The sequence below is a fragment of the Astatotilapia calliptera genome, chromosome 20, assembly GCF_964374335.1.
Source record: "Astatotilapia calliptera chromosome 20, fAstCal68.1, whole genome shotgun sequence".
NCBI lineage: Eukaryota > Metazoa > Chordata > Actinopteri > Cichliformes > Cichlidae > Astatotilapia > Astatotilapia calliptera.
Genome location: NC_137441.1, coordinates 3,747,082 through 3,773,686, shown reverse-complemented (window position 1 = coordinate 3,773,686; position 26,605 = coordinate 3,747,082). Strand labels below are relative to the sequence as shown.

At 41.4% G+C, this 26,605-nt stretch overlaps 1 protein-coding gene across 1 annotated transcript; it reads right to left on the bottom strand.

Annotated features, from left to right (window-relative positions):
- Nucleotides 1–245: 245 nt before the first annotated feature.
- Nucleotides 246–26,605, bottom strand: bcap31 (B cell receptor associated protein 31). The gene is made up of 8 exons (XM_026154091.2): nt 26,447–26,605; nt 22,906–23,005; nt 20,583–20,683; nt 19,536–19,680; nt 10,773–10,908; nt 1,857–1,983; nt 1,627–1,727; nt 246–1,116 (listed from the first exon to the last, which is right to left on the bottom strand). Exons 2-8 carry the CDS (start codon nt 22,995–22,997, stop codon nt 1,090–1,092), a joined length of 729 nt encoding a protein of 242 aa, XP_026009876.1. The 5' UTR covers nt 22,998–23,005; nt 26,447–26,605; the 3' UTR covers nt 246–1,089.

Below are 26,605 nucleotides of genomic sequence, written 5' to 3'. Positions count from 1 at the left end.
CCACATAAACAAGAAAAATGATGATTAAACCTTTTCAGAAAAAAACCTGCTCGTGTTTTTAAAGAGGGATAAGGTGGCGACTCTGATCCATCCTCAAAGATAAACGCACTTTTTCCTTCAAGCAAAGAAAAAAAAATGGTTTCATGATCAGCTGATCATCAGCCCTCCTCCTATCACTAATTTCCTTTTTTTAAGCCTATAAAAACCTGACATATCAAACCCTTTTGCACCACACGGGGTCTTACTGTTGTTGAAATCATCCATGTTTATTGTGACACGTCATTAAAGACACAACAAAAATCTGATCACACCACACAAGCAGAACAGACACGGGTGCCTTTTCTTTTCTTAACATTTTGTAATGAATAACCGAAAGTGGAGCATCAAACAGCTCCAAAATTTAAAGTGTGTGTTCAGCACACGGCTAACAGTGACGAAGAGTTCAGGCAGAGTTCAGGCAAACCAGAAGAAGAAACCAGGGGAGACGCCGGAGTCTTGTTTTGCTCGTAATAAGTGATCTTTGCTGCAGTTCCAAACATTCATATTCACAAGAGTCTCGATGGAAATTACAGTTTAAGAAAGAAGGAAATCTGACGGCACAGCCATCCTTTGGACTTTTTTAAGCATGTTTTAAACCAGAATGTGCAGAGAGGACTAAATGCTTTTATTTTGGAATGAAGATGATCTTTTCCTGCAGGGAACAGGATTCATTGTTTGGATTTACTTTGCTCCAAAAATGTTAATCAGGGAATGTCCTCAGAAGAAAACAGTTTATGGAAAGTGAAGGAAAAGGTCAGCTGTTTAAAGGACAACAGAACCCCAAAGCTGGCCTTTAAACAGCAAAGTGGACAGAAGAGAGAAAAACAGAAACACTTCAGAGGTGTAAACAGTGACACAGGAAGTCTGACAGTAAACCGACATTCTTATGTTGGAGCTCAGACAGTCTGATTAACCAATCGCAGCCATCGGTGATGTCAGCTGGCCCAAAAGTCGGTGACATCACATCGCGGAGGTGGAAGCAGAGGCAGCAAACAGTTTACTGAGGACGGTGATGAAGATGAAAGAAGCCGGGAACCGTCGATGTCCTCCTCAGTCTGATTTCTTGTCGCTCTTCGCCTGCGGATAAAATACATAAAAACAGCTGATCGCCATGACAACATGCAGCCAAACCATGTCATGAGCTGCTGTAACTGTAACTGATCTCACACACACGCTAAATATCGCTGTGCCCTCCGCTCAGTGTATCCTGGATAATCCTCGTTTTCAGACCAACGTTAAAGAAAAGAGGACTAAGTATTTTATTTATGGCCTCCAGTGAGTGACTGAGCTCATCAACTCATCAGTAAATGTTTACAGAGGTCAGCGCGAAGGGCCATCTCTCCCATTAACCTCTACAGGACCAGAAACCTCTCTTTTGCAACCTCAGGTATCGCCCCCTGGTGGATAATAGAAGTGAATGCATGTTTAAGCAATGACTCTAAACGAGGGCCGTCAGGGGGCTCTGTGCCTTGGTTCCTGCATGCTTTTGCCTCTTTTTTAAATTCTTGTTTTGGAGATTTTAGTGTGTGTGTGTGTGTGTGTGTGTGTGTGTGTGTGTGTGTGTGTGTGTGTGTGTGTGTGTGTTACCAGGAGTTTGCTGTGCTCTTCCAGCAGTCTGTCGTACTCCACCGTCAGGTTCGCGGACTGTTTCTTCATGGCACGAACGTCGTTGTCTGACTTCTGCAGAGCTGTGAAACAAACAGATTTCTCATTTTCACTCAGATCTCATCTTCTCTGTCTCAGTCTTCCTCCTTTAACTTCTTCTCCTCCTCATCTCTTGTGGATTTTACCTACTGACTGCGTTTCCTCCACCTTACCTTTCTTGGTGGCTTCCAGCTCCTCCTTCAGGCTCTTCACCTCCTCCTTCAGAGTCTTGTTCTCCTCCTGTGGTCCTGGTCCTTTCTTCCCAGCCTCCGGCAGCTCAAGACCAGCCTCACGCAGTTTCTAGAAAAACAAACAATATTTTTAAAAAAAGGAGCCCTTTAACATCTGCCAGATGTTTGCCATTTAAATTCTGGTGCAGATCTGAAGGTCTCCAGAGAGCTGAAAGAAGCCTAATGCATATTTGAAATCTTTCCGTTTGACACAGATAACTCCAAACTTTTGACCCAGTTTGAGTCCAGAGAACCGTTACAGCAACACACCGGCTGTGCACCACTGCTTTATACCACAACTGTGCTCATTGGTCCATACCTGACCTTTTCATTCATCAGGAGCTCGGTCATGGCTGAAGGTTTTGGCAGTGACACATATTTTGTGTTTCCTACTTCGCAGCCTGCATTTAAGGGCTGACCACAGATTCTTGACCACTTTAAAAACTTCTGAAATGCTGACTAACGGAGATTTTGGGAGAACAAGTGAATTTGGAGTTCGTTAGAAAGTGGCGCTTGACTCTTATGAGCCAGACGTTGACTTAATTTAACACTGCCAACAAAAAACAAAACAAATAACAGCAGCTGAAATCTTAACGACCCGTCTGCAGCAAACTGCATTTCCTCCAAACTAGGGGTGGGCGGTATAAACCATATATGGTAGAAACGATATAAATTTGGCCAACGGTAGAGATTTTGACTATACCGCTCTACCATGAGTTGATGGTGTCATCAAGCTGCGGCAGATAAAAACAACATCATCTGCAAATCATGTCGGCGACAGTAATAGCAAAGAGGCAAAGCAGTTCTGGAATACGGGGAAAGCAAAAACTGCGCTTCCTCCACATCCGTACCATTGATTCATTAATGCTGAATTTTCTCGCAGCTGCTCTATTCCCATGTTGTTGCAGTATATGAATGACTAACCTCGTATTGTGGATGAATAATCTCAGTTGTTCTCCTGACTGAAGTTTGGTCCGTGTACAGCATCCTGCTATGCGATTGCATTTGTCCTTGACCACCAGAGACCCTCACGTTAACTTTTATCGCGTGGGAAAAAGTTAGCGTTCATCCTTCAGCTTCACTGTGCTAATGTTATGCTAACGTAGCTGTGTTGCTAGCAATCACGTAGCACATCATTATATACCAGCTAGCCCAACTTCAGTAACCCTGCAAACGTCACTGCCGTTTAGTTTTCTGTCTTCATTTATGTTGGAAGTGACAGCAGAGCTGTACGTTTTAATTTTTTTCAGAAATCTCTCAGTCAGAACATGCTATGTCATGTTTAGGTGGAAACTAGCGAGCTAACTTCCTGCTAACTTCTAACTCTGTTAAATTTAATAAATTCTGTTTTCACGGATGCCTGGGTGTTAAACTTCATAGTTACACCTGGTAAAACAGCAACACTGATCATTTTATTAAAGATGAAAGAATTTAGACCGTTTTTAACTCTCAGTGATGCCGCAGAGTTCGTTTGACTTTGGGACCTGAAGCGGACGGAGTTTTGGATTACTCCACAAGCCTCCTGACTATGGTAGCCGTAACGCTCCGGCAATCCATCAAGCGGTGCGCCTTCATAGCTTACCAAAGTTGTACTAAATATTTTTTGATAGATTTCTGTGCACCGTGTACTACATAAAATCGGTTCGAGGTCAGTAAGCACAACCAGATTCCTACATAAGGCACACTGTCGATTTTTGAGAAAATTAAAGGATTTTAAGTGTGCCTTGTAGTGTGGAAAATACGTTATACAGAAGAAAAGAATATATTGCGATATATATCGTTACTGCACATGCTTCAAATTATACCGTGATATGGATTTTAGGCCATATCGCCCAGCCCTACTCCAAACTACTCAAGAACAATAATTCATGCAGGGTGACGTGAGGAAAATCAGCGTTCGTGCTCGTTTAAACATTTTCAAATTTGATTCACGCTGCATTATGAAACCATCACTGTGTGTGTGTGTGTGACCAAAGTGGTGGTGACATCTTCAGTTTCCATTTCTGCTGAGGAAGGAACTGGAGTCATGAGGATTACTGGATTTATTTCATTTCATAATTCATTCGATCAGTTTTGTAATTTCTTTTTTTTTTTTTTTTAAAGCAGACTGTGGAAAATCTTCCTGTGACTCGCTGTAAGCTGGAAACAGACAGGACCTAATTGAGAAATATTCAGAGCATCAATAAGTTTGTCAGACCGACGCATTGGCGTGTTCGCTCAGTGTGACGGAGTTAAACAGCTGCTGAGCTTTAGTCCTTTAACTGACGAGGCCATAAACCCTGGTTTCACTGCTCTGAACTGAACCCGATGGCACGATGTCATCAGACCGACGCACCAAAGATCACAGAGCAGCGAGCGGTCGAGTCACAAACCATAAATTTACAGTAAAAGTGAAACACGAGCAGCTTTTTTAAAATGTAGAAACAGATGTAAAAATAAAAAGGCAAGCATTATAGGAGGTTAACAAGGTTATTACAGTGAACTAAACTAGCTGTGACAAAACATTTTAGTTTTAAAAATACACTTTTGAAAAAATTCCAACTGTATCATTATTATTGTTATTATTATAATTATTGTAGGGTCTTGACCTTACAGTATAAAGCGCTTTGAGACAACTGATTTGATGCTATTATAAATCTAATTGAACTGATTTATTTTGTGCCCTTCAATTAAATTAATTTCCTCTCTTGTAATTTTGCTAGTAAGTATTTTTGAGTCATTGACATGACACAGCTTGAGTAAGTTTAGGGTCAAACAGTGCTGTATCTGTCCAGCAGAGCTTTATGTCACAACACCACTGTAAGGAAATACAGTGTTTTCCAGAAGTCTTGAGCCACCTCCCCATTTCTTTATAATCTGCTTCAAAGGAGATATTTTAAAGTGCTATTAGGCAAAGCTCTCCTGGCTTTCTCAAGACCTTTCACATTATGGTCTCAGGAAATTGGCTTTTTTCATTCATTTGTGTCCTTACAATGAATAAATAAATATCAATGTGAAAACCGTAAAAAAGTAGAGGACAAAATAAGAAGCGACAAACCTAAAAGACACTGAACTATACAGAGCAGATGGAGAGGAGCTGGAAGTCTTAAAGAAACAGAAAAAAACCTCCTCATCTGAAACTGTCTCAGTAGATGGACGCTTTCAGGAAGCTGTTCTTAGGAAAGGGGAAACCAGGAGAGAAGGGAGAGGTACTCCAAATTACACAAGCACTGAACTGAGAGTCAGCAAAAACACATCTTATGGAGTAAGGAGTCACATTTTACATTTTTGCTCATCAATATGTACAGAGGAGAGGGGTGCAACAGTGAGCGTCTGCAAGTCTCTGAATGGCAAATCTTCATTTTTCAGCCTCACAACGATCCCAAACAAAGCACAGGGATATTAAAAAAAAACACACAACACCATCAGGCAGGGACTGGCCTCCCCAGAGCCTGAACTTCAACATTATTGAAGCAGTGTGGGATCACTCTGACAGCGAACACAGCAGCAGGCACCAGCGCCCAAAGAAGCGCTTTGAATGTTTTTCGGGGCGGCTGTGACACATCGACAGCTACATGTATTGGCAGCTAATCAGCTTGTTGCTTATTCTTTCACTCACTGCCTGTGGGAACAGCCCTTTCTCTCCTGTATTCGGGTACAGCACATTAACATTGAGGCTGCTGGCAGGAGTGTGCTACAGCCCTCCTCTGTGTCTCTGTGCCAGGCTTTGCCCTCATAGATTATCTCTACAAGAATGTGACCTCCTGCAGCTCCTCTCAGCTCAGGACTCCCTCTAAAAAATTCTGTCAGTGGGAAAGGATAAAAGCTTTTAATCTGCTGCTGCAAACAAAAGCAGGAATGCAACACTCTGAGGACTTTTGGCAATTTCTTCCTCTCGTGTTTGATAAACACCGACCTTGAACTCTTTGCTGAGTTAATTCTTTGTCTACACCAAACCAAAGACAAAATAACTCAAAATAGGTTTCTTTTTTTAAAGAAAATCCTGCCTGCTTCATGGACCCACAGGGGAAAAAAAAGATCTTACAGAGCAAATAAATGATCTCAGATCTGCAATTTCGACATTAGTTAGTAGTTAGAAGTCCCTCTGCGTAATTACATGGAGCAGAGCAGGTGCCCAGGATCATCTTACTGACCTTTACAGTAAGACACACACACACACACACACACACACACACACACACACACACACACACACACACACACACACACACACACTCTCTTGTTTTGATATCTTAGTGAGGACATCTCATTGATTCTTTCCTTAGTCGCTTACCCTAACCACCAACCTAAACCTAACCCTTAGCCTGACCTACCTAACCATAACCTAATTGTAACCCTGTCACTAAAACCACATTGAGTTTCAAAAATGCCGGGCACTTTTGTCCTCATAAGTGAACGTTGGTCCCCACAAGTAACGCAACATTACAGTTTTCAGTCCTCACAAAGACATCTAAACAGGCACACACACACACCTCCCTCAGTGTAAACTGTGACCTGTGTTTTCAGTAAAGTGACTACACCCTGACAAATCAGTGAGTGCTGCACGACCACTTGCGTCTTCCTGTAACTCCACGTGTACGTTTGACCTTTGGGGCCACACACACACACACACACACACGCACGCACGCACGCACGCACGCTGGGTCTTAAGAGAAGACTCCTTGGAGCAAAACATCCTAACAAAAAAAAAGAAAAAAAAGAAGAAAAAAAAGACGACCACAGCTCGTTATGAAATCTGAGAATCTCCTGTGGCCTACTCAAACCTGTGAACACATGAGCATAACATCAAGTTTTTACTTATTAGTGTTGTCACCGATTCATTTAAACTTTTTTGTATTACTGACTCTTAGATGAGTTTAAGATTTAAAAAAAAAAGGCCAGAATCAAAGTATAACATATCATTTTTAAATATCACTGCTGTCTTATTGTTTTTAACATTATAAATGACTTCCCTAAGCCCATTACAACAGTACACTTTGGAAATGAAAATGAGATGAATTAGTTTTCACTCCGACGAGCATCTGACACTTTCTGATCACAGTCACTGAGAAAGAAGGCATAAAAGACAAAAGACGGGACCACTTCAACATCAACACTCTGACTGCAATTAGCAGAAGGGAGGCTTACAGCTGCTTGTGTCAATCACAGCAGTTTCACCACTTCCAACATGATGGTTTATTTAAAACAAACAAACAAACAGACAGAGTTATGAAAGAAGAAACCTGTCCCCTTTGGCCAAAACTGCGTCTGCAGCACTTCTCTGTTTCTGCTGTAAAGCTGGACACTTTAATATAGGGCTGTATGGGGAGGACTGACTTACTTCTACAGCCTGCCTCGAGTGGTTATTTACGGAACTGCAGTCATTGCCATAAAGAACATTTATGCTCAATGAGGGCAATTCTCAGCCCACGTCATATATTTAAAAACTCAATAATTTACATTGGAATACTTTTTAAAAAAATCTTAAAATATGCATTTTCTCTTATTTTACTATTACCTATTGCACAGCTGCCAGAAAGCTGAACTTTGCCTCTCTGGTTGATGAGATCAATCAGCGTGTTGTTGGGAAACATTCAAGGGAGTTTATAAAATCCTTGTTGAGTCACTGAGAAAAATCCCCGCTGCCGCCAAATATTCCTGAAATGTCGAACGTGTAAACACATTCATGGAAACCAAACCCAGAGCTGAAGTGGGGTTTGATGAAATAACGTCAGGACCCTTTACCACAGTTTACACACTGCCAAAGTTTCAACCTTGGGAACGTTGCTTTGGATGGACAGTTTGTCCGTTCCTCACCTTGGGACACGGTCAATGAAACAATGTCAAACATGGATTGTGTGTGTGCGTGCGTGCGTGCGTGCGGGGGGGAATACGAAGCACAACACAGTATAAGCGCGAACAGCACCTGATAAACTCTTATTATCAATCATTGAGGTTTCTGCCAGAAAACCTATTAGAACCAGCTACTGTGATAGCGAACCAGGATGGGATTCAATTTAATAATGCACAAAGTGAGCTAGCACCCCTATCTGTCCAGAACTAACAAACTCCTGTCTAAACCTAACCCTGCACCACTCCACTATTTCAAAACTCAGATTTAGTCTTTCAAAGACTTTTCAAGAATTAAAACGATGTGAATATACCACTTTAACCAGACAGCTGGTTTACCCTTTGCTTTAAATGCTTAACAGCTACAACTTTAACTTGGTTACATCTTATTAAACTAACACGAGTCAAATTCAATGTTAGTGATTAACATTTTTTGTTATTAGTCAGCTCTACTGTGTATCATCATGACTCAAGCAGGACACTCAGTGAGTGGCACATTTCTCTTTAACAAACAACATCTACAGCGTCTGTGCTGCAGACCTACTACATGCTAGTTAATCTGCAAGTGAAGCTGCAGTGAGCAGCTAACTCAGGGGTGGGGGAAGTCCAGGCCTCAAGGTTTTAGATCTCACCCCAGGTCAACACACCAGAATCAAATGATTAGTTCATTACCAGGCTTCTGGAGAACTTCAAGACATGTTGAGGAGGTCATTTAGCCATTTAAATCAGCTGTGTTGGATCAAGGACACATCTAAAACCTGCAGGACATCAGAACTTGAGGCCTGGAGTCCCCGCACCCCTGCACTAACTGAACAGTAGAAGGGACCACAGTTACTGTTAGCTGAGCACCCTCTAGTGTTCCTGTCTTGTAACTACATCTCAAACTAAACGTGTGATCAGAAATAAACATCTGATAGAAAAGAGACACTGCAAAAATGCTAAAAACATTTTCAGAGTCAACATTTCTGTCTTAGCAGCAGTTTTAGCAAAGACTTCGATAACCTCAGCTGTTCTGGGGTCGGGGCACAGAGCCTTCCAGCTTGTCCTGGGCCACCTCCGGCTGAACACGCCTAAAATGCCTCACTTAGTAGGCATCCTTGTCAGGTGACCAAGGAGCAGCAGATCTACTCTGAGCTCTTTACACTTTCTCTAGAGAGGAAACTGAAAGCCAGCAGCTGATGTTTTACTGAGAGAACCTGTATCCCGGGGCGATCGTGGCTCAAGAGTTGGGAGTTCGCCTTGTAATGTTACATCCACTGAGGTTGTGGCCCGAGAGGCCTAAGGACACACTAGCAGGAAATAAATCCCATAATGCCTGCAGGGATACGTGTTGCCTTATTGTGAAGCAGGAAGGAGAAAACAAAAAATTCAGGGCTCATTTCTGAGATTTACAGCACAAAATATGCCATGTTGGTGCAGAAAAGCAAAGAGATTTGGTGCCTTGTACAAATCGGCGTGGTGACTCAAACTGAACTCTGAATGTGCTGAATCAATTTCCAGATGAAGGATGACGCTTCCAGTCATGAGCATGTGGTGTTTGCATCAAACAGGAGTGCAACTAGAGAAATCAGCACAAAGAGGATGCACTAGAGCAAGAACACATTAAAACTAACATGCAGGATAAAATTTAACTGTCAGGGCTGGGATGGAAAATGGAAAAGCAGCTGAGATAAGCCAAACTGCAGCTTCTCAGCCGTATAAAACAATAACTGGCTCACAAGACAAAGTTTAAACTCCAAAGAAGAGAAGCAAACAGTCTCCTGCACAAAAATGCTCCACCGCAACCACTTCAAGAAACCCAGGAGTCATTTTTATTAAGTTATGGCTCCTGTGGGGTCTGCCTCTCAATCACACAGACCTAAAAATACTGCCTTTTCCCGTCTCTGAGCGGCACCCAAAATTTTTTAATTGTTGTAGTTGCTTTTAGAGTATCTTGCTCTATAAAATGTGCCTGGCATGCTGTGTCTGTTCTTCCAAAACTCAGGACTGAAACTTGGGAATCCGCTTCTTCCAGTCTGGAGTTTCTGCAGAACAGTGAAGCTGGATGGAGTTTTATTATGAAAGACATCTCTTCCAGAAACAGCCAATCCTCAACCACAGAACAGAACCATTTTTACCAAATATTACCATGACGGCAGTGTAGGGATGGGTACCGGTATCCGGTGCCATGATGGCACCGGGTCTGACATAAACGGTAGTAACCAGACCGAAAAGCAGCGCACATTTCGGTGCTTTTTTTCGGTGCTTTTTTTCCCTGAGCTGTGATACACTTTAGATTCTAGCCAATCATTTTACGTTTCCGAGGATAGTAGGCGGGCCCAGGTACGTACGTTCTTTTAGAGCAGAGCTACAGATTAAAAATGCCCAAGGCGAAGCGGTCAAAGTCTGGCTGTACTTCATAGCAAAAGATGCAAACTCAGCAGCAACAAGTGCTTTAAGCTGATACTGTGATACTGTCAAAGGAGGTAACACCTCGAATCTGATGAAACACCTGGCGACGGTGTAATTTACGTTGAGTAGGCTAACCACGTTATTACATTAATGCATGTAAGGTGAACTAGCAAACATCATCATAGCTACATGCGGCTGTCTTCTTGTTTGATGGCAGATACTCCCTTCACCCTGGCCAAAAAGGCTAAAATTACCAAAGAAAAAGTGGAAAACAGTTGAACATGAGAGGTTTTGGATAAAGTTTGTGTTTTTTCCATTGTTTAAGCACTGCTTCCAGCCAAGAGTGATGCCATATATGCCCCATAGCTGCAGAAAAGGCTAACATTGTTATCTTTTTACAAAAAAACCAGCTGAACATGAGAGGTTTTTGGACCAATTTTGTGTTCTCCATTCTTTAAGTACCGGTTTGAGCACAGTTTAAGCACCGGCACCGTTTCAAAAGTACCAGTTTGGCACCGGTATCGGATAAAACCTAAACGATACCCATCCCTACGGCAGTGTGACCCATGACCTCTGACGACTGGTTTTCTACCAGCAGAACTTGAAAAGCTCAAAACTCTGTGTGCGTGTTTTTTTCACCTCTTGCAACATCTCGTTGTCCTCCATGTATTTCTTGGCGGCATTGCTGGCGCCCTCCGCCTGCTTCTTGAAGGCTTCGTTGGAGGCCATGAGTGAAGCCTGCTGGGAGAGCAGAGTGGCCAGGCGACGCAGCAACCTGCAACAGACAAAACATCAGTATGTGATCACACTAAACAGACTGCTTATCAGCCTCCTTTAATTTGATAAACGTTTCAGCATCACCTGAAACTCATCAGTAAACATCCTGGAGAGTGGGCAGTACCCACAGGAGAACCATTAAATATCTTCCAAATGAACGAGCTTTGAATTTTGTGAATTCCAGCCATCGAGTATCCAAAACTAGTGATCTGTTTTACAAAACATCTACCACAAGATATTCCTGGTAAAGAGGGGCAGCAGATTCCAGGGGTTCATTTATATTTTCCACAGAAAATAAATGTTGAATTACTTAAAAACAGAGTTGCCTAGTATATCTGCAGGTATCTTTTAAAGAGGAATAGTAAACCATGCATGAGGTCATCTGACCGCAGCTTCTGAACAGAAGCAACAACGCAGTAAAGAGATTTTGAAATCATCAGATCAGGATCACCATGTTCCCAGTAAAGAGGTCCGGGATTATGACATCACAAAGTCAGGAGTCGCTTCACGCATGGATACATGTATAGTAACACACTGTGACCCCTGACATTTCCCCGCGTGCTGTGTGAGGCGTTCGTGCTGTGTGTGGCGTCGACAGGCGGTGATGTAATTGTAGCTCACTGTGGGTGGAGGGCGGGCGGGTACACTGAATATCTGCCCCCATTCATGTAAGTTGTGGGAGAGAATCACTGAGCTGCAGCTTTGGATTAAAGGAGTAGTCCAGAGTTTATTCTGAGCGGGCTGGAAAGTTTCAGAGCACTTCTGCCAACATAGTTATCAGACAGAAAAATAAAATGAAAGTATGAACCGTGCGTTTCCTCTCAGCTCACATCAGACTCCAGACTCTGAGACTTTTGATGTGAAAAGATCCCCACCTGCTCCATCTTTGGTTGTGGACAAAATGACACGTATTGAGATGCTTTTAGTGCACATACAGTAGGTTAACAAGCAGACAGTTTAGCATTTGATTTTAATTGAAATAGTATTTTCTACTTTTGCTTTTAATTCATTTTTTTTAAGTCTTCACAACAGTTTGCCTAGTTTCAGTGTTTTTGTTATGAATAACCTATTTGAATGAAACATTAAACACAGGAATGTAAAATCAGGCTTCTCCTGCAGAGATGAGTAACAGGACACTGAAATTTGAAGCTGACTTCACTCTGTAAAAAACCTGCAGATGTGAAGCTTGCTGGGGGTAAATTTACCACCTCGGTGAGCAGTTACCTCGTGGCTGCTGGTTCCCCATCATGTGAGGCTGAAGCCATGTGCCAGTTGTAAATATCTCATTGGTGATGCATTCAGGAACATTCTGACAAACCGCAGAAACCAGCAGGTTCTGTCTGTGCAGTTTGACTCACACTCAACCTGCAGCTATTTTCAGGGTGTAAAACTTCCCCAGCAACACACAGCGCTGACAAAATGTCAAATACACACTGACCAGTTTCTGTGAGCTGCAAAAGTGACCCAATACACATTCACTCTGATCGATTATGCCCAAAAAACAGTCTCACTATTATTTAGGGCTGCCACAAACGATTATTTTGATAGTCGACTAGTCACTGATTATTTTTGCGATTAGTTGACTAATCAGATCATCATCCATTGTACGTAAAACTACAGCTTATTGCACCAGCAGCATCTGCTCTTATATAACTATCATTAGCTTACAGCTTTAAGCTTTTAAGGTGCTAACTAAAAATAAAGACAAGATGATAGTTTATTAAATTTTAATGAAATTTGCAGATTGTTTCGGTGAAGTTTAATAAACTCCTTGCTATCTAAAATATAACAGGACAACGGAGTATATTCTCCAGCATCTCACACTTCTGATAATCAGCTGTCTGCTTGACGTTTATTCAGCTGTGTAAAAACTATAACTTTAATCTCAGCCAAACCGATTTACTCAGGAACAAATAAAATACTAAAAAAAAAAAAAAAAGCCAAACAACTCATATATTTAACCTGAGTAGCGAAAGACAGCGGTGGGTTTGAAAACAATTTGCCGGGAGTCCGGTGTTCTCACCGTGCTAGTGACCTAGCCCCCGGCTCGCTATCGAGCTAGTGGGTAACAGACGTCTCCGAAAACGTCGGAGCGCTTTTGAAAATATGTGGTGTCCTGATAAACTGAGCCGATATTTGAGGTTTACACAGCTACATTCTCGCCTGAAAATATGTTAAACGTTTATTTTGTGACCCAGAAAGAATAATAAGAGTAATATTAAAACTAACTAGCTGCCGCCATTGTTGGAAACTAAGCTGGGCCGCGCTATGAATTCTGGGACACAGCTGCTTCTTCTTCTTCGGGGTTTAACGGCAGCTGGCATCCTTGTACATGCAGTGCTGCCATCTTCTGTTTCAGTCCGTTATTACACTCTTAAATCCTGCTATTATTCCTGCGTCTTTTGTGATCTTACAAAGCTTCAAACGACGCGTCGACTATTAAATCAGTCGTCGACGATTTTGATAGTCGACGTAATCATGACTAGTCGACAAATCGTGGCAGCCCTAGTGCTAACTAAAAATAAAGACAAGATGGTAGTAGGGCTGGGCCATATTATACCGTTCACGGTAATACCGGTATAATGTTAGGCAACGATAGGAAAATGAAATATCGCGATAGAATATGAGTAAAACGCGCATGCGCAGTGCCTTTGTTTTCATACGCACATGGCTGATTGTTGAGTGAAACAGATGAACCAGAATTGGTTTGTAAAAATGGTGCAACTTCAGTGATGTGGAACTGGTTTGGTGTTTGTCCTTCAGATACACGACAAAGCACATTTTTTTTGCAGAACATGCAAGCGGCCGTCGTTATTGTCGGACTAAGATGCTCTTAAATCTGGGAGTAATCTGGGTCCTAAACTCCGTATCGTTCAGGTCAAACAACACTGCAGCATCACTGAGAGTTAAAAACTGTCTAAATTCTTTCATCTTTAATAAAACGATCAGCATTGCTGCTTTACCAGGTGTAACTATGAAGTTTAACTTCCAGGCATCCATGAAAACAAAATGTATTACATTTAACGGAGTTAGAAGTTAGCAGGAAGCTAGCGGAAGTTAGCTCGCTAGTTTCGCTAGTTACCTTAGCATGATATAGCATGTTCTGACTGAGAGATTTCTGAAAAAAATCAAACGTACAGCTCTGCTATCACTTCCAACATAAATGAAGACAGGAAACTAAACAGCAATGACGTTTGTAAGGTTACTGAAGTTGGGCTAGCTGGTATATAATGATGTGCTATGTGATCGCTAGCGACACAGCTATGTTAGCATAACATAAACAGTGAAGCTGGAGGACGAACACTAACACTTTTCCACTTATAAAAGTTAACGTTAAGGTTCCTGATAGTTAGAGACAAATGCAGTCGCATGGCGGGATGCTGTAAACGGACCAAACTTCAGTCAGGAGAACAACTGAGATAATCCATTCACAATACGAGGTTAGTCATTAATATACTGCAACAACATGGGAATAGAGCAGCTGCCGGAGAATTCAACATTAATGAATCAATGGTACAGAAGTGGAGGAAGCAAGAAGAATGAGTTGAATAAAGTTTGATTTATCTGACTGCTTTGTTTCGCTTAATGTGCCTTATAATCCCGTGCACCTTATGGTCCGAAAAATGCGTACTGCACACTGCAGTTTAATGTTGCAAAGCACCTCTTTTTAACTTCAGTGGATATTATACAATGGTTATGCTCAGGATATGTCAGCCCATTTCTACTGGAAATGCCTTTTGGTTAAACTTTCAGCAAGGAATTTGCATTTGCACTGTTACATTTTTATAAAGCTTTAATGTACATAAAAACCAGCTTCTTGTTTAAGTGAAAATAAATGGAAGGTTGTCTTTTTGCGCTAGTAATGTTGTGGAGTTGTATTTTGTCTCGCATCAATTATATCGTCAGTTATATCGTTATCGCAAATTTTCAAATATATATCGTGATAAATATTTTTGGCCATATCGCCCTGCTCTAGATGGTAGTTTATTAAATTTTAATTAAATGTGCAGATTGTTTCGGTGGAGTTTAATAAACTCAGCCGATTTACTCAGGAACAAATAAAATACTGAAAAAAACCAAACAATAACACTTTTAAGTTATCTAAGTGACTTATATATATTTAACCTGAGTAGCGAAAGACGGCGGTGGGTTTGAAAATGATTTGCCGGGAGTCCGGTGTTCTCACGGCTCTAGTGACCTAGCCCCCGGCTAGCTATCGAGCTAGTGGGTAACAGACGTCTCCGAAAACGTCGGAGCGCTTTTGAAAATATGTGGTGTCCTGATAAACTGAGCCGATATTTGAGGTTTACACAGCTACATTCTCGCCTGAAAATATGTTGAACGTTTATTTTGTGACCCAGAAAGAATAATAAGAGTAATATTAAAACTAACTAGCTGCCGCCATTGTTGGAAACTAAGCTGGGCCGCGCTATGAATTCTGGGACACAGCTGCTTCTTCTTCTTCGGGGTTTAACGGCAGCTGGCATCCTTGTACATGCAGTGCTGCCATCTTCTGTTTCAGTCCGTTATTACACTCTTAAATCCTGCTACTTATTCCTGCGTCTTTTGGGATCTTACCAAACTTCAAACGACACATCAACTATTAAATCAGTCAGACGATTTTGATAATCACGACTAGTCGACTAATCGTGGCAGCCCTACTATTATTATTATTGTGCTAAATTTTGTAATTTCAGTTATTAATCTAACACACTGGGGTTTAACGATCTTTTAAATCCGCAGTATTTACAACAAGAATTTTCTTGACTTTTCAACAGAATTCAAATGAAATACAATTAACTGGGGACAGAACAGCTGAAGAGGAGCTGGAGAGGTCATCTGGTAGAGAATTACACTCAAAACTAGCAGGTGATTTAAACCACAAAGGCTGTCTGTGCAAGGGCAACAGTTGGTTTCTGACAGATTCATAGAGGAGATCTGAAAAGTAGCCAAATGGAGACCAACAGCCTGATCACATGGTGCTGAAAGGGGACCAAGGTGAGAGACTCAGCGGGACACATTCACTTAGACCAAAGAGTCTTTGTTTTGCTCAAGATTAATCACACTGGGTGACTCTGGGCATTTATGGTGAGGCAAATATGCACTACTATAACAACGAGAGAAAACAAAATTTGCCTGAAAAGCCACACCTAGAAGTATGTTCTCCTTATTGATCTGTGCTGCTGTGTTAGCATAAGTAAGGCTGAAAAATATGTTAACTGTTAATAACACCACAGCTCAGCGGATGGTGCAGAGTATTGTAAAGGTATTCGAACACGCAGGATGATACATTACTTCTTAAGTAGTTAATAAGCAATGTTTTACTTCTGCAAAGGCACCAAGTGATTGTTTTAGCAACATCACTGTTCATGGTTTAAAATTCCCTCACTGCTTTTTCCCCAGCCTTGAATGTTTACTATAACAAACACGGAAAATGTCGAAAAAACAGTGCATTAGTCAGGAACAGCGGTGGATTATTCCACACATGTCGCTGGATGCCATATTTGTTGCAGCAGGAGGGTGTGTGTGTATAGCTAGGTTTAAGTTTGGTGTCTTTAGCGGTTTAATAGATACATCAGGTTGTAAGTCTGATTTATCTTCTGCAACACCACAGCAGCCTGTTTGGATCGGTGTGTAAACTGCTTCAAGGTGACCAAAAGTGGAGTAGTTTACACGAGGAATAAAAGAGATTTCTCCATCTCAAGTGTCTCTAGGAGGAGCGACTGTCTGTTCCAAATACGGCTGTCAGTTACTTCACAGGCCTGAAATAATCTGACCAGGCAGCTGCCAGAGCTTCAGCCTTTCCACAGTCTTCTTCTTGGCTCAGGCTGGAAATTCTTGAGCTGGAGTTCCCAATCACAGCGGCCTGGCAGCGGAGGGCACGGTCTAAACTTCCTCCTGGCATCTGCGTTATAGCAGCTGTCGCATCACATGCTACGCTGCCACAGTGAGTCACAGAGCAGCAGCTGCTGCACACCAAAAAGTACCCCAGAAGAGCAGCAACAAGAAGGACGTGCTGCTGCCCCCTGCAGGCGACCAGGGGGCACAGAACAACTCTGCAATCAAAACTATTGTCACTTAGACCCACCAGCTGTAGGTCAACCAAGATCCGTCAGGGTCACATGACCACTGACTGCTCAACTAAATATTTAGAAAGATTCAAAATAAAATCTCACACAACACTCACGAGAAGCCAGCTGACTGTAGCAGCAGCAACTCAAACTGAACCGTCAGCAAATAATTGTTATCAATAAAATACGCATGCAAATGTCATAAATTTCACCAACTGCTGCGTCGTAAGTAAGACCCTCTAAGGTTCAAGTAAAGCTGCAAAACTAATATAAATCTCTCAAATTATCTACAGGGTGTTGATTTGAGAGCTTGCTGTATTTTACCCTCCCGTAAAAAGACGTAGTCTTAGTGTAAGATCAGTGCATTCAGATCAGGCTTTTTATGCATTCAAATACTGTGAAAACTCAGGATTCAGACAGGCTGGTCTCCAAGTCACACTTTGTTTTGCAACTTTCTGATGAACACAGGAGACAAATTTCAGGTATTGACAATAACTGTGATACATACAAAAAGTAAATACTACTTCCAGCTGTTCCTTTTAGGGGTCACAGCAGATCATACACCTCCCTCCTCACCCTGTCCCAAATAAGACACGATATCAGAAATGATCTAAGACAATGGATCTGAGGATTTCACCTCAGGAATGAAGGAATGGGTAATTTCAGTTTTTCCTGCTGTAAAAAGGGAAATCTATTTATAGATTTCGCCATCCTCACATACTGACTTCTTAAGTCAGTATGTGAGGATGGCGAATGAAACAAGCCTTCTTCTTTGATGGACTTCACTGGTAACTTTATGGATTTTCAACCCAACAACAAGCCGTCAGACTAGTAACAACATGCCATGTTGCTGAAGTCTGAGGTTAGTTGTACTCAGTCACGTCTGACTCTGAGTGGGTCAGCCAATCAGGCTGCTTCGCACCTGTGAGGTCTCTGTCCAATCTGGATGGGGATTTACACTGTACAGTGGAAACACACACTGACAGACACACACACGGTCAGCTGCTCATTCTTTCCGCCCGACTTTAAATTCCTCTGAGTTTAGATCAGTCGGCCTGTTGGGTCTATTCTGGTGCGACTGAGTATCCCACTGCAAGCTCGCTTTAGGACAGAAGTTCAGAGAGAAGTTCAGCTGCACGCTGGTCCTAACTCCCATATGTGGTCGTCTCCTCACTCCTCAGTGCACCGACGACCCTTTCGCTCTGTTTGCATGCTCCTGTGGAGGCTTCGACTGATTCAGCACTCCCAAGCAATCAGCCTTAATTAAGGGAAAGTCGGCTATAAAGTCGTCCCAACAATGATGAAGGCTTACTAATAACACTCTTACAGTGCAGCATCCACTCTGTGTCAAAAATGGAGGAAACTCAACAAGAGTCTGAGGAATCTTCATGGCATTAAATCTCTTAATTTGCAGTTCTTTTCGGAGTTTGTGGTGAATAATTTCACCGCTCACACAGCTGGAAACAATTTTACACTTCAGCTCCTGATTTTAATTGTGTTGAAACTGTTAGATTTAGGCATTAAAAACCACTAGTTTCACCCCCATGCGACACTTAATTGGATAAATGGTTAACAGGATGGCGAAGGGGTGTAGAAAAAGTTACTGGTTTCACTGCTCTGGTTTCTTTTACAGCAGGATGACAGACTTTGGTGGAGAATGTGGACAACATACGTGCTACAGACACCAAAACTATTACTGCTGAATTACAACAGAGTCAAAGTCTGTAACACAAAAAGTGGCCATGTGTCCAACAACACAAACAGACTTCTGTATTGTGACAATTTTAGCACAGGATCAGGCAGCTCTTTGCCTCTTTTAAAACTTAGTATGCTTATTTGCATTGTTTGTTTTATTTTGGATCTATTTTTGAAATATGTTTTAATTTAATTAATACTTTTTTAATGATCTAACAAAAAACAAGGAATAAGACGACCGTGTCTTTAATTTTAAAAATTGCCGCAGTTCAGAAATGTTGCACCTTCTTTAAAAACCCTGAGCACAGCTGATCTTTTGTGATCTAAGCAGAGCTCGGCCTGGTTACTACCTGGATGGGACACTGCCTAGGAACTAGTTTACAGAACCTTATCTTACCCTTCCCTTTATAAAGACACTCTTAAGTGGAAGTGGGAGGGCAAAGAAGATGAAACCACCTTTTTTGTGATTGAAATGGAAAAAACTAAACAAAAAACCCACCGGAAAACCCACAGAGCTCAGATCTGTAACGACAGCCCATGGAGGAGAGTCGGTCTGGCTATAATGACACACAAACAGAATTTAGACTCCATGAGGTCGAGTAGTCCAGATGCACGAGGCAGCATCATGTATCGTTCCCATCCTGATCCAGAAAGTTCGATCAGATATTAGTGGCGATGTGCCGATCTATGAAGCCGATCTGGTTCGACCGTTTAGGTCGTTCTCTGAGCAACTATCCGATTGCTAGCACAAAAGCTAACAGCTGTATCCTTGGTTTAAAGTCTTTCCAGTGAAGTGAGGCTACTGTGGCTGATCCTAAAACTTAAACAGCTAGAGGTGAGGGGTGTGTGTGTGTCTTACAGGCAGAGCAGCAGGGCGAAGCCAGCAATGTACTCGTTCCTCTGTGCTCTGAACAGCTTCATGTGGATGTGCTCGATGGCTGTCGGGTGGTTTGCCAGATCCACCTTCTCCGTCACACTGTACTTCCTCACCTCACGGAAAGCATCTGTACAGGAAACACACGGAAACGTCACCTTTCTGCATCTTTAATTCACAGTAAACTTATTTTGTAGCTGCACTGTAGCTCTGCTGCTTCCCTGCTGGCTGAGGTACAAAGTCGGTGCTTACTGGGAGCAAACACTGTCCTACCACACACGCACACAACAGAACTGATTTCTGGCACAGGTACTGAACTGTTAATGGTTGATGTTTTTAAAATCCGAACTTAAACAACTGCTTAAAATAATTATTATTAGTAGAAAACCTCTTGCTCTAAGTAAACTCTCTGTGAGGCCGTTGGCAGGAAAAACCTGGTTTATGTTAGAAGCTAGTTCAAATCACGATGTGTGGTAAACCTGGGCGGATAAATGTGGCTACTGAGCAGAGAAGTACTGGATATACTGTCACAATACAACATGTAATTACAGTTGTACTTCCTAAACAACATTTAAGCATATGAAAAAATAAAGCTGTCTTTCTGCACAACCAAATGAGTAGCTTCTATGTTTAGATGGAAACATCTCGAATCCCTGTGATCTGCGATCCCTGTGATCCAACTACGACAGATGTTATGTATCTGGGAAAATTTTGCAGTTACTTTGATGCTTTACAAAATCACAGACTGATGCCGAACTTTAATTTAGTTTTAAATGTTATAAAAGCCACACATTATTTCTGCCTAACACTCCTTTGATAAAGAGTTTGGCAACATTTCATCAGCTGGACTCTGAACACGCTGTTATTACAAAGTAAGGAACTGATGGTGCCGTTGTTTACCCGTGCTTCATCAAACTTGATTGAAATGGAGCTACAGCAGCGTCCTCCACAGACTGGAAGAATGCAGAATATCGACTACACTTTGGCTAAAGGCCACCTCCCAACCAATCAACAAAAGCACTGCAGACGTACCGATGAGCAGAAAGACGAGGATGGCGATGGCCACCATGAAGGCGGTGTTTCCATAGAGAGTGATGGCCTTTATGATGCGAGATTTGAAAATGCTGTTCCACCTAAAAAAACAACAACCAGGAGAATAAAACACAAATCAGTCGGCAACTTCAAGAAGTTCACTTTTATACATTTTTACATTATAGAGACATTAGAGTCACTTTTCTTTTCTTTGTTTATTTTTTTACTCTTTGTTTGGAGTAATCTGAATGAGTTTTTTGTTATTTTATGAAGCCATTATTTAATTTTTAAATGTTCTGTTGGACACTACTGGTTCTGCAGGACAGGAACTGAACTTCTGGGATAATTAAAATCCATCTTATCGCATCTTTTGGGAGCCAAAAGTGATCCTAGCACGCTTGAAGTGATGGGAAAAAAAAGGAAGAGAGCAGAAGAGAAAGGATGGACGAATGAATGGTGATCTTAATGTTTTACAACACAGCAACTAAGCCTGGCGCTCTAGCCCCCTCTAGGGGCCAAACAAAAACAGACATGAGCTCAACTGTGCAGAGACCTCTGCAGGAAGCTGGTTATTAAGAATATAGTTAGTACAGTTTTATATTTATTTTTATTTAGTTTATATTATATAGAATTTTTTTTTTTAATTTGCTTTAGTTTGAGCCATTTTCTAGAGTCAGTTCTTAGTACTTTTAGAACTTTTAACAGTTTCAGTTTTGGGGTTTTTTTCCATATGAGGGAGTGGGATACACCAAAGTTTCAGTCTGAATAACCACGTTGCTATTATATAAAATTGCACATTTTCATTTTACACAGTTTAAGTACAATTTCATTTTGTTTTATTTTTATTTTTGTTGTCTAAAAAACAAACAAAAAACATGTCGACACCTTGTTTTATTAAATTGTAATTATGGTTAGCAACAAAACTGTAAAGTAAGTTGAGTTGTTGTTTTCCTGCTTCCATCTGTGGAGTCATGAATCAAGAACAATGATATTGTGGTGTGAAACTGACTAAAAGGGACAACAATATTACTTATCCTTGTTGTTTCTGGGTTAATGTACCATCCAACAAACGCAACTGTTGCTCAAAGCCTACATAGGCAGAGGTCATGTTATTGCATTTATCCATGTTAGGTTACACCATTGCTACAAACAGTCAATCAGATAAAAATGATAAACTTTCTTTCACATATGAAAATAACAAAACAAAGGCTATTTTTAATTCTTGATATCTAGTCAGATAAAATAATTTAAAAACTCCTCTATGAGGTCTAGCACTAAAACTTCTCTACTTTTATTGACTTTTTTCTTTGTTGGATTTCAGCTCGTATCAGCGCTGTGCCGTGTGTGCAGAGTTAATCAGAGCTCATCATTCGGCAGTCAGGAGGTCTTTTAATGTGATCACAGTCACACAGAGCTGCTCTGTTTGAGGACAAACTGAACTCTGCTGCTTCCATCAGCGAGCTTCACGCTTCTCCAGCTAAAAATTAACGGCCAAAGCTTCCTCTCATGGAGCCAACAGCACACGGACACAATGTTGTAAATGCTTTGCATTGGCTGCTTTAAACCCAGATGGGCCAAGATTTATCTCGCCGTCTGTTTGTCGTGTGACAGTATCGAAAATCCATGATTGGGGAAGTTTTCAGCAAGGCAGAGAAAACATTCAATATCCAGAATTGTCTAATTGTCTGTAATTTTTCCCATGAAAGACACATCCATCAGCAGGGTTGTTAAAATGTCTGATTTCTATAGAGGTACTTTCTTGTGATTGTGATACTTTGTTTTGTTTTCAAGGTGTACTAAACTACAAAAGGATCGGTGTAGGGATGCATGCATCAAAACTGGTCCCCTACCAGCCCAAAAGCTCGGCAACAATGAGCCGACATTACTGGTTGTGTCATGTGCATCTGTGAAATCACCACAGCCTTATCACCTTTCCCTCTGTGTAAAGTGGCACTCTGAGCTCCAGCTGATACATCAACTCAAACGACGGCAAGCATAAACTCGGTGGAACAAAAAAGTGTCAACAGTTTGGAGATATTCCACACTGGTGCGCCAACACCTTGTTTGTATGTTTGCAAATGTTTTTATTGACTAAACTGCGGTCAAACCCAGCTGACTGACAGCTTAGACGATAATCTCTCTCATTTAAAAGTGAAATGGATTGAAAGTCATTTCTTTCCAGCTGCTAGTTTACTACAAACTACTGACCTTTCCAGGCAGTAGTTTGTACTGGCAGATATCTTAAGCCAAGGTAACGCTATCAGATTTGAGCTGGAAAAAGCCTGATGCCAAGACAGGTGTGTGTGAGTCAGGTGTTACCCACCTCTTGGGTGAGATGAAGGGAATGCAGAGCAGCAGAACTAAGAAGACCTCAGCGTAGAGGAAGGTGGCCACCGCAGTCCACTGCAGACTCATCCTGACTTCTGAACAGGGAACACAGCAGGTTCACATGTCAAAAACACCATCACATGGCACTTGATCATGACATCTACAGTTAATCGTTCTCAATAAGCAGAAGAACAGAATAACTACTTTATTGCCATTCACAACGTACAGCAGTTAGTGCACATTAGAACAAACTGTATGACTTTAATCCACCCAGTTATCAGACACTTTCATCCATCAGTGCTCTGGCTGCCTCTGGCTGATGTGCTGCTCTGATGTTTAACATATTCATTTCATCAGATTGAGAATTAACGTGATAACATACCAGTCACACAAACTACCCAACTGACCGAGGCAGGAACAGTGTGCTCCGTCACGTAAAACTCAGACCCTAACAAAACTTTAAATCCAACAGTTAAACTGAAAGTGGCAGTTTCACAGCACCTCTGCTTAGCACCTATTGCATTTTAGCTCCTCCTGGTTTGCAGCAGTACCGGCGAAAAGTGTGAAGCCAACCGTCTTTCTTTATAATTTACTAGGAAAATTGGAAATACTATAGATACAAAACACATGCAAACATAAGTATATTAAGGCAAAAAAAACATTTGTATTAGCTTGAAAGTCAATATTTGCTGTAACTGCCTTTATTATTGAACACAGCCTAAACTCTAGTCAGCTTTCTTGTCATTCAGGTCTTCAGGAATGACTCAAGGAAATTCAAAGCTCTGTTCTGGATGTTAGCTGGTTTCTGGGAACAAACTTCCAGAAAGCCTCAGATCAGCTGAAACACTCAGTTTATTTAAATCCCGGTTGAAGACTCACCTGTTCTCAGCTGCATTTGAATAAAGCACCAAATCCACAGTGTTTTACTTTTAAGCTTAAATTTCAAAACTTACATTTAACTACTGATTTTATCTACTGTTCCTTCCTTTTTTTTCTCCATTTTAAATCATGCTTTTTATTTGTTTCTGTTTTTTAATGTCTCTGTAAAGCACTTTGAATCACCTTGCTGTTGAATTGCGCTATATAAATAAACTTGCCTTGCCGTTTGTTCCACGCTCTATAAAGATGATCTCAGACTTCAATAATGTTAAAGTTTGCTTTCCAGGGAGGCCAATCAGAATCCAAATCCCTTTATTGTCATTAAACATCAGACATTCAACAAATACAGAAGCAACTTCCTGTGAGCAGCATTTAGAATAGATCCATCCATCGCAAACACACAGAGACAGACAACCACTCGCACTCACATTCACACCTGTGAGTCAATCATTAAATTCAGAACAAATAACAATAGAAACAAATATAAAAATACAAACAACATAAATGCAAAACGTTTATACAGATGTGCAAGGGTGCTAATATGCATGTTGTTGTGTGTATGCGTTGTATGCATGAGAGAGGTGTGTGTTTTGAGGTGGGGCATGTGTGTATCTGTGCTCAGTATGATGGCTTGTGGAAAGAAACTGTTCCTGAGTCTGGATAGACCTGTAGCCTCACCCTGAGGGCGGCAGGCCAAACAGGTGAGACCCAGGAATGGGTGGAGTCTCTTGTGATTGCCTGTGTAGATGTCAGTAACTGACATCTATTTTATTTTTACTTTTAGATGCATTTTATTGTATTGATGGTGTGTTTGAGATCTTTGTCTTACTGAAAAATGAATCCAGTGGTGAACCACACACTGCTGGCTGAAACGCTCCAAACTATGACAGTCTCCACTGTGTCTAACAGCTGGCTGTAGACACTCACTGTTGTACTGCTCTCCCAACCTCCAGACAAAAAAAAATTCATATCTGGATCCATTGCTCCATAGGAGTTCTTGTGTAATCTGCCTCTGACCTTTCTCCCAGTTTCCCTTCCTGAAGAATGGCTTCTTGACAACCAGCCTTTCATTGAGACCATTTCTGAATTCACCTGGTAGACATACCGGTAGCTTTTTAGGCACGACACTTTGCCCAGTTTCCTCATATTTTTTTAAGGACACACTGCACCTTGTCATTTGATTTTTGGGGTTTCCTCTGTTTTCTTGTATTATTGTAGGGTCTGTATTTTACAATATAAAGCACCTTAAGGCAACAGTTTTTGTTATTTGGCACTATATAAATAAAATAAAACTGAACTGTCAGCCACGTGTAGCCACAACACTGGCTCATCCCTTGAATTAGGTGCCTTTTTATAATGAATAGTTCACAGGTTAGAAAGCCAAAATAAAATTATTTGAAAATGGAGCATGGACTGGACTGAAAATGAGTGAAAAGGCAGAACAAACATCCAAAGAAAAACATTTGAAAGATTGGAAAACTATTACTTTAACACCACTTTGAAAAAGTCTGACTCTTTGGAAACTAAAGAAAAAGAAGCGAGGAGTGGCTCAAGACTTTCACATAGTTCGGCATGAAATTTAAAAAAAGAAAAAATGTAAATGGGTAACTGTCATGTTGCTGATGTTGTGGAAGCCAGATTTTCACAGATCATACTTTATAAAAAATGTTACAACCCCATGAAAGTGGATTTTCAGTGTATGGCTTCTTTCAGCTAAGCTTAATGACATTTTTCTAAAAATGCACTCCTAATCCTGTTTTAAGATTAAATCTAATAAACTCATTTACTTCTTCCACAAAACTGAAAAGCAACACAGCCCACTTTAGAGCAACCCGATGGGTGGAGGCCGGAGGCTTCTCCTTATTCTGAGATTGACGTCTTTGTAGACGATCCCTGACAACAATAAGTGAAAAAGACAAAAGCTAAAACAAAATCTGAATAAAGCATTTGAGTGTTTTCTTTGGCTGTGTGCAGTGTGAGCACTCGTGAGGGGTTTGCTTTGCTTCAGATATGGCAGCTCAGAACAGCTGTGTCATTGCGGCTCCGCAAAAACTGCAGAAACACAGCGCAGCATCACGCCTCCTTACACATTAAAACACTGATAACGCCCCTCATCGATCCCACAACACTGTGCTCCCTGTTACAGCTCACTTCAGCCAACAAACCAACCCACAAAGATTCACTGGCAGTACATTTTACCAGCTGCGACACTCTCAGCTGTCTGACCTAAAAACTTTACTCTCCTACCAGCACTCATTTCACATCTTCCCAATTTGCAGACTCTCCAGTGAGCAGATAAATTTGCAGGTCTGTGTATCTGCTGGAACTAAAGTCCATAAAATGAACTATGTGCTGGGAAGTAATTAAATTTGTTTTGTTTTTTTACATTAGCGAACTAGCATGCTAGCTAGTTTCCCCTTACTAGTTACGTTTTCTTTTAGAATTACCCAGGTTATTACTGAAGGTTCAGTCTATTTTCTGGAAAACCGAGCATTCTGTTTCAAATTCACATCTATTCCAAGCGCTTGTTTCCAAAAACAAGTCACTTATTTCGCGCCACTCGCTGAAGCTAACTGTTGGTTGCTGCTAGGAGCAGTTAGCCTCGGTAAGCTGGAAAGAATCGGGGTGCTGATTGTTAGTGAACAGGTGGGACTCACCTTAACAAGCACCGCACACAGGCTAGGAGATGCGTCCGCACTGCACTTCCAGGAGCTTCAATTCTCCACTGACTCTGCTGTTAGCTGCTAGTTTAGCCTCCTGCTGTAAACACTTCCGGGTATTTTAGTGCCAGCTCATCTTGAAATATGATTGGACAC

What these genes read in the sequence shown, in the direction of transcription:
- bcap31 (XM_026154091.2), bottom strand. Translation starts at nt 22,997, where the DNA reads ATGAGTCTGCAGTGGACTGCGGTGGCCACCTTCCTCTACGCTGAGGTC. An exon ending in CCTCGTCTTTCTGCTCATCG is followed by an intron (nt 19,681 to 20,582) that starts GTACGTCTGCAG and finishes TTTCCTGTACAG; the next exon opens with ATGCTTTCCGTGAGGTGAGG. An exon ending in GCTGGAAGCCACCAAGAAAG is followed by an intron (nt 1,728 to 1,856) that starts GTAAGGTGGAGG and finishes TTTGTTTCACAG; the next exon opens with CTCTGCAGAAGTCAGACAAC.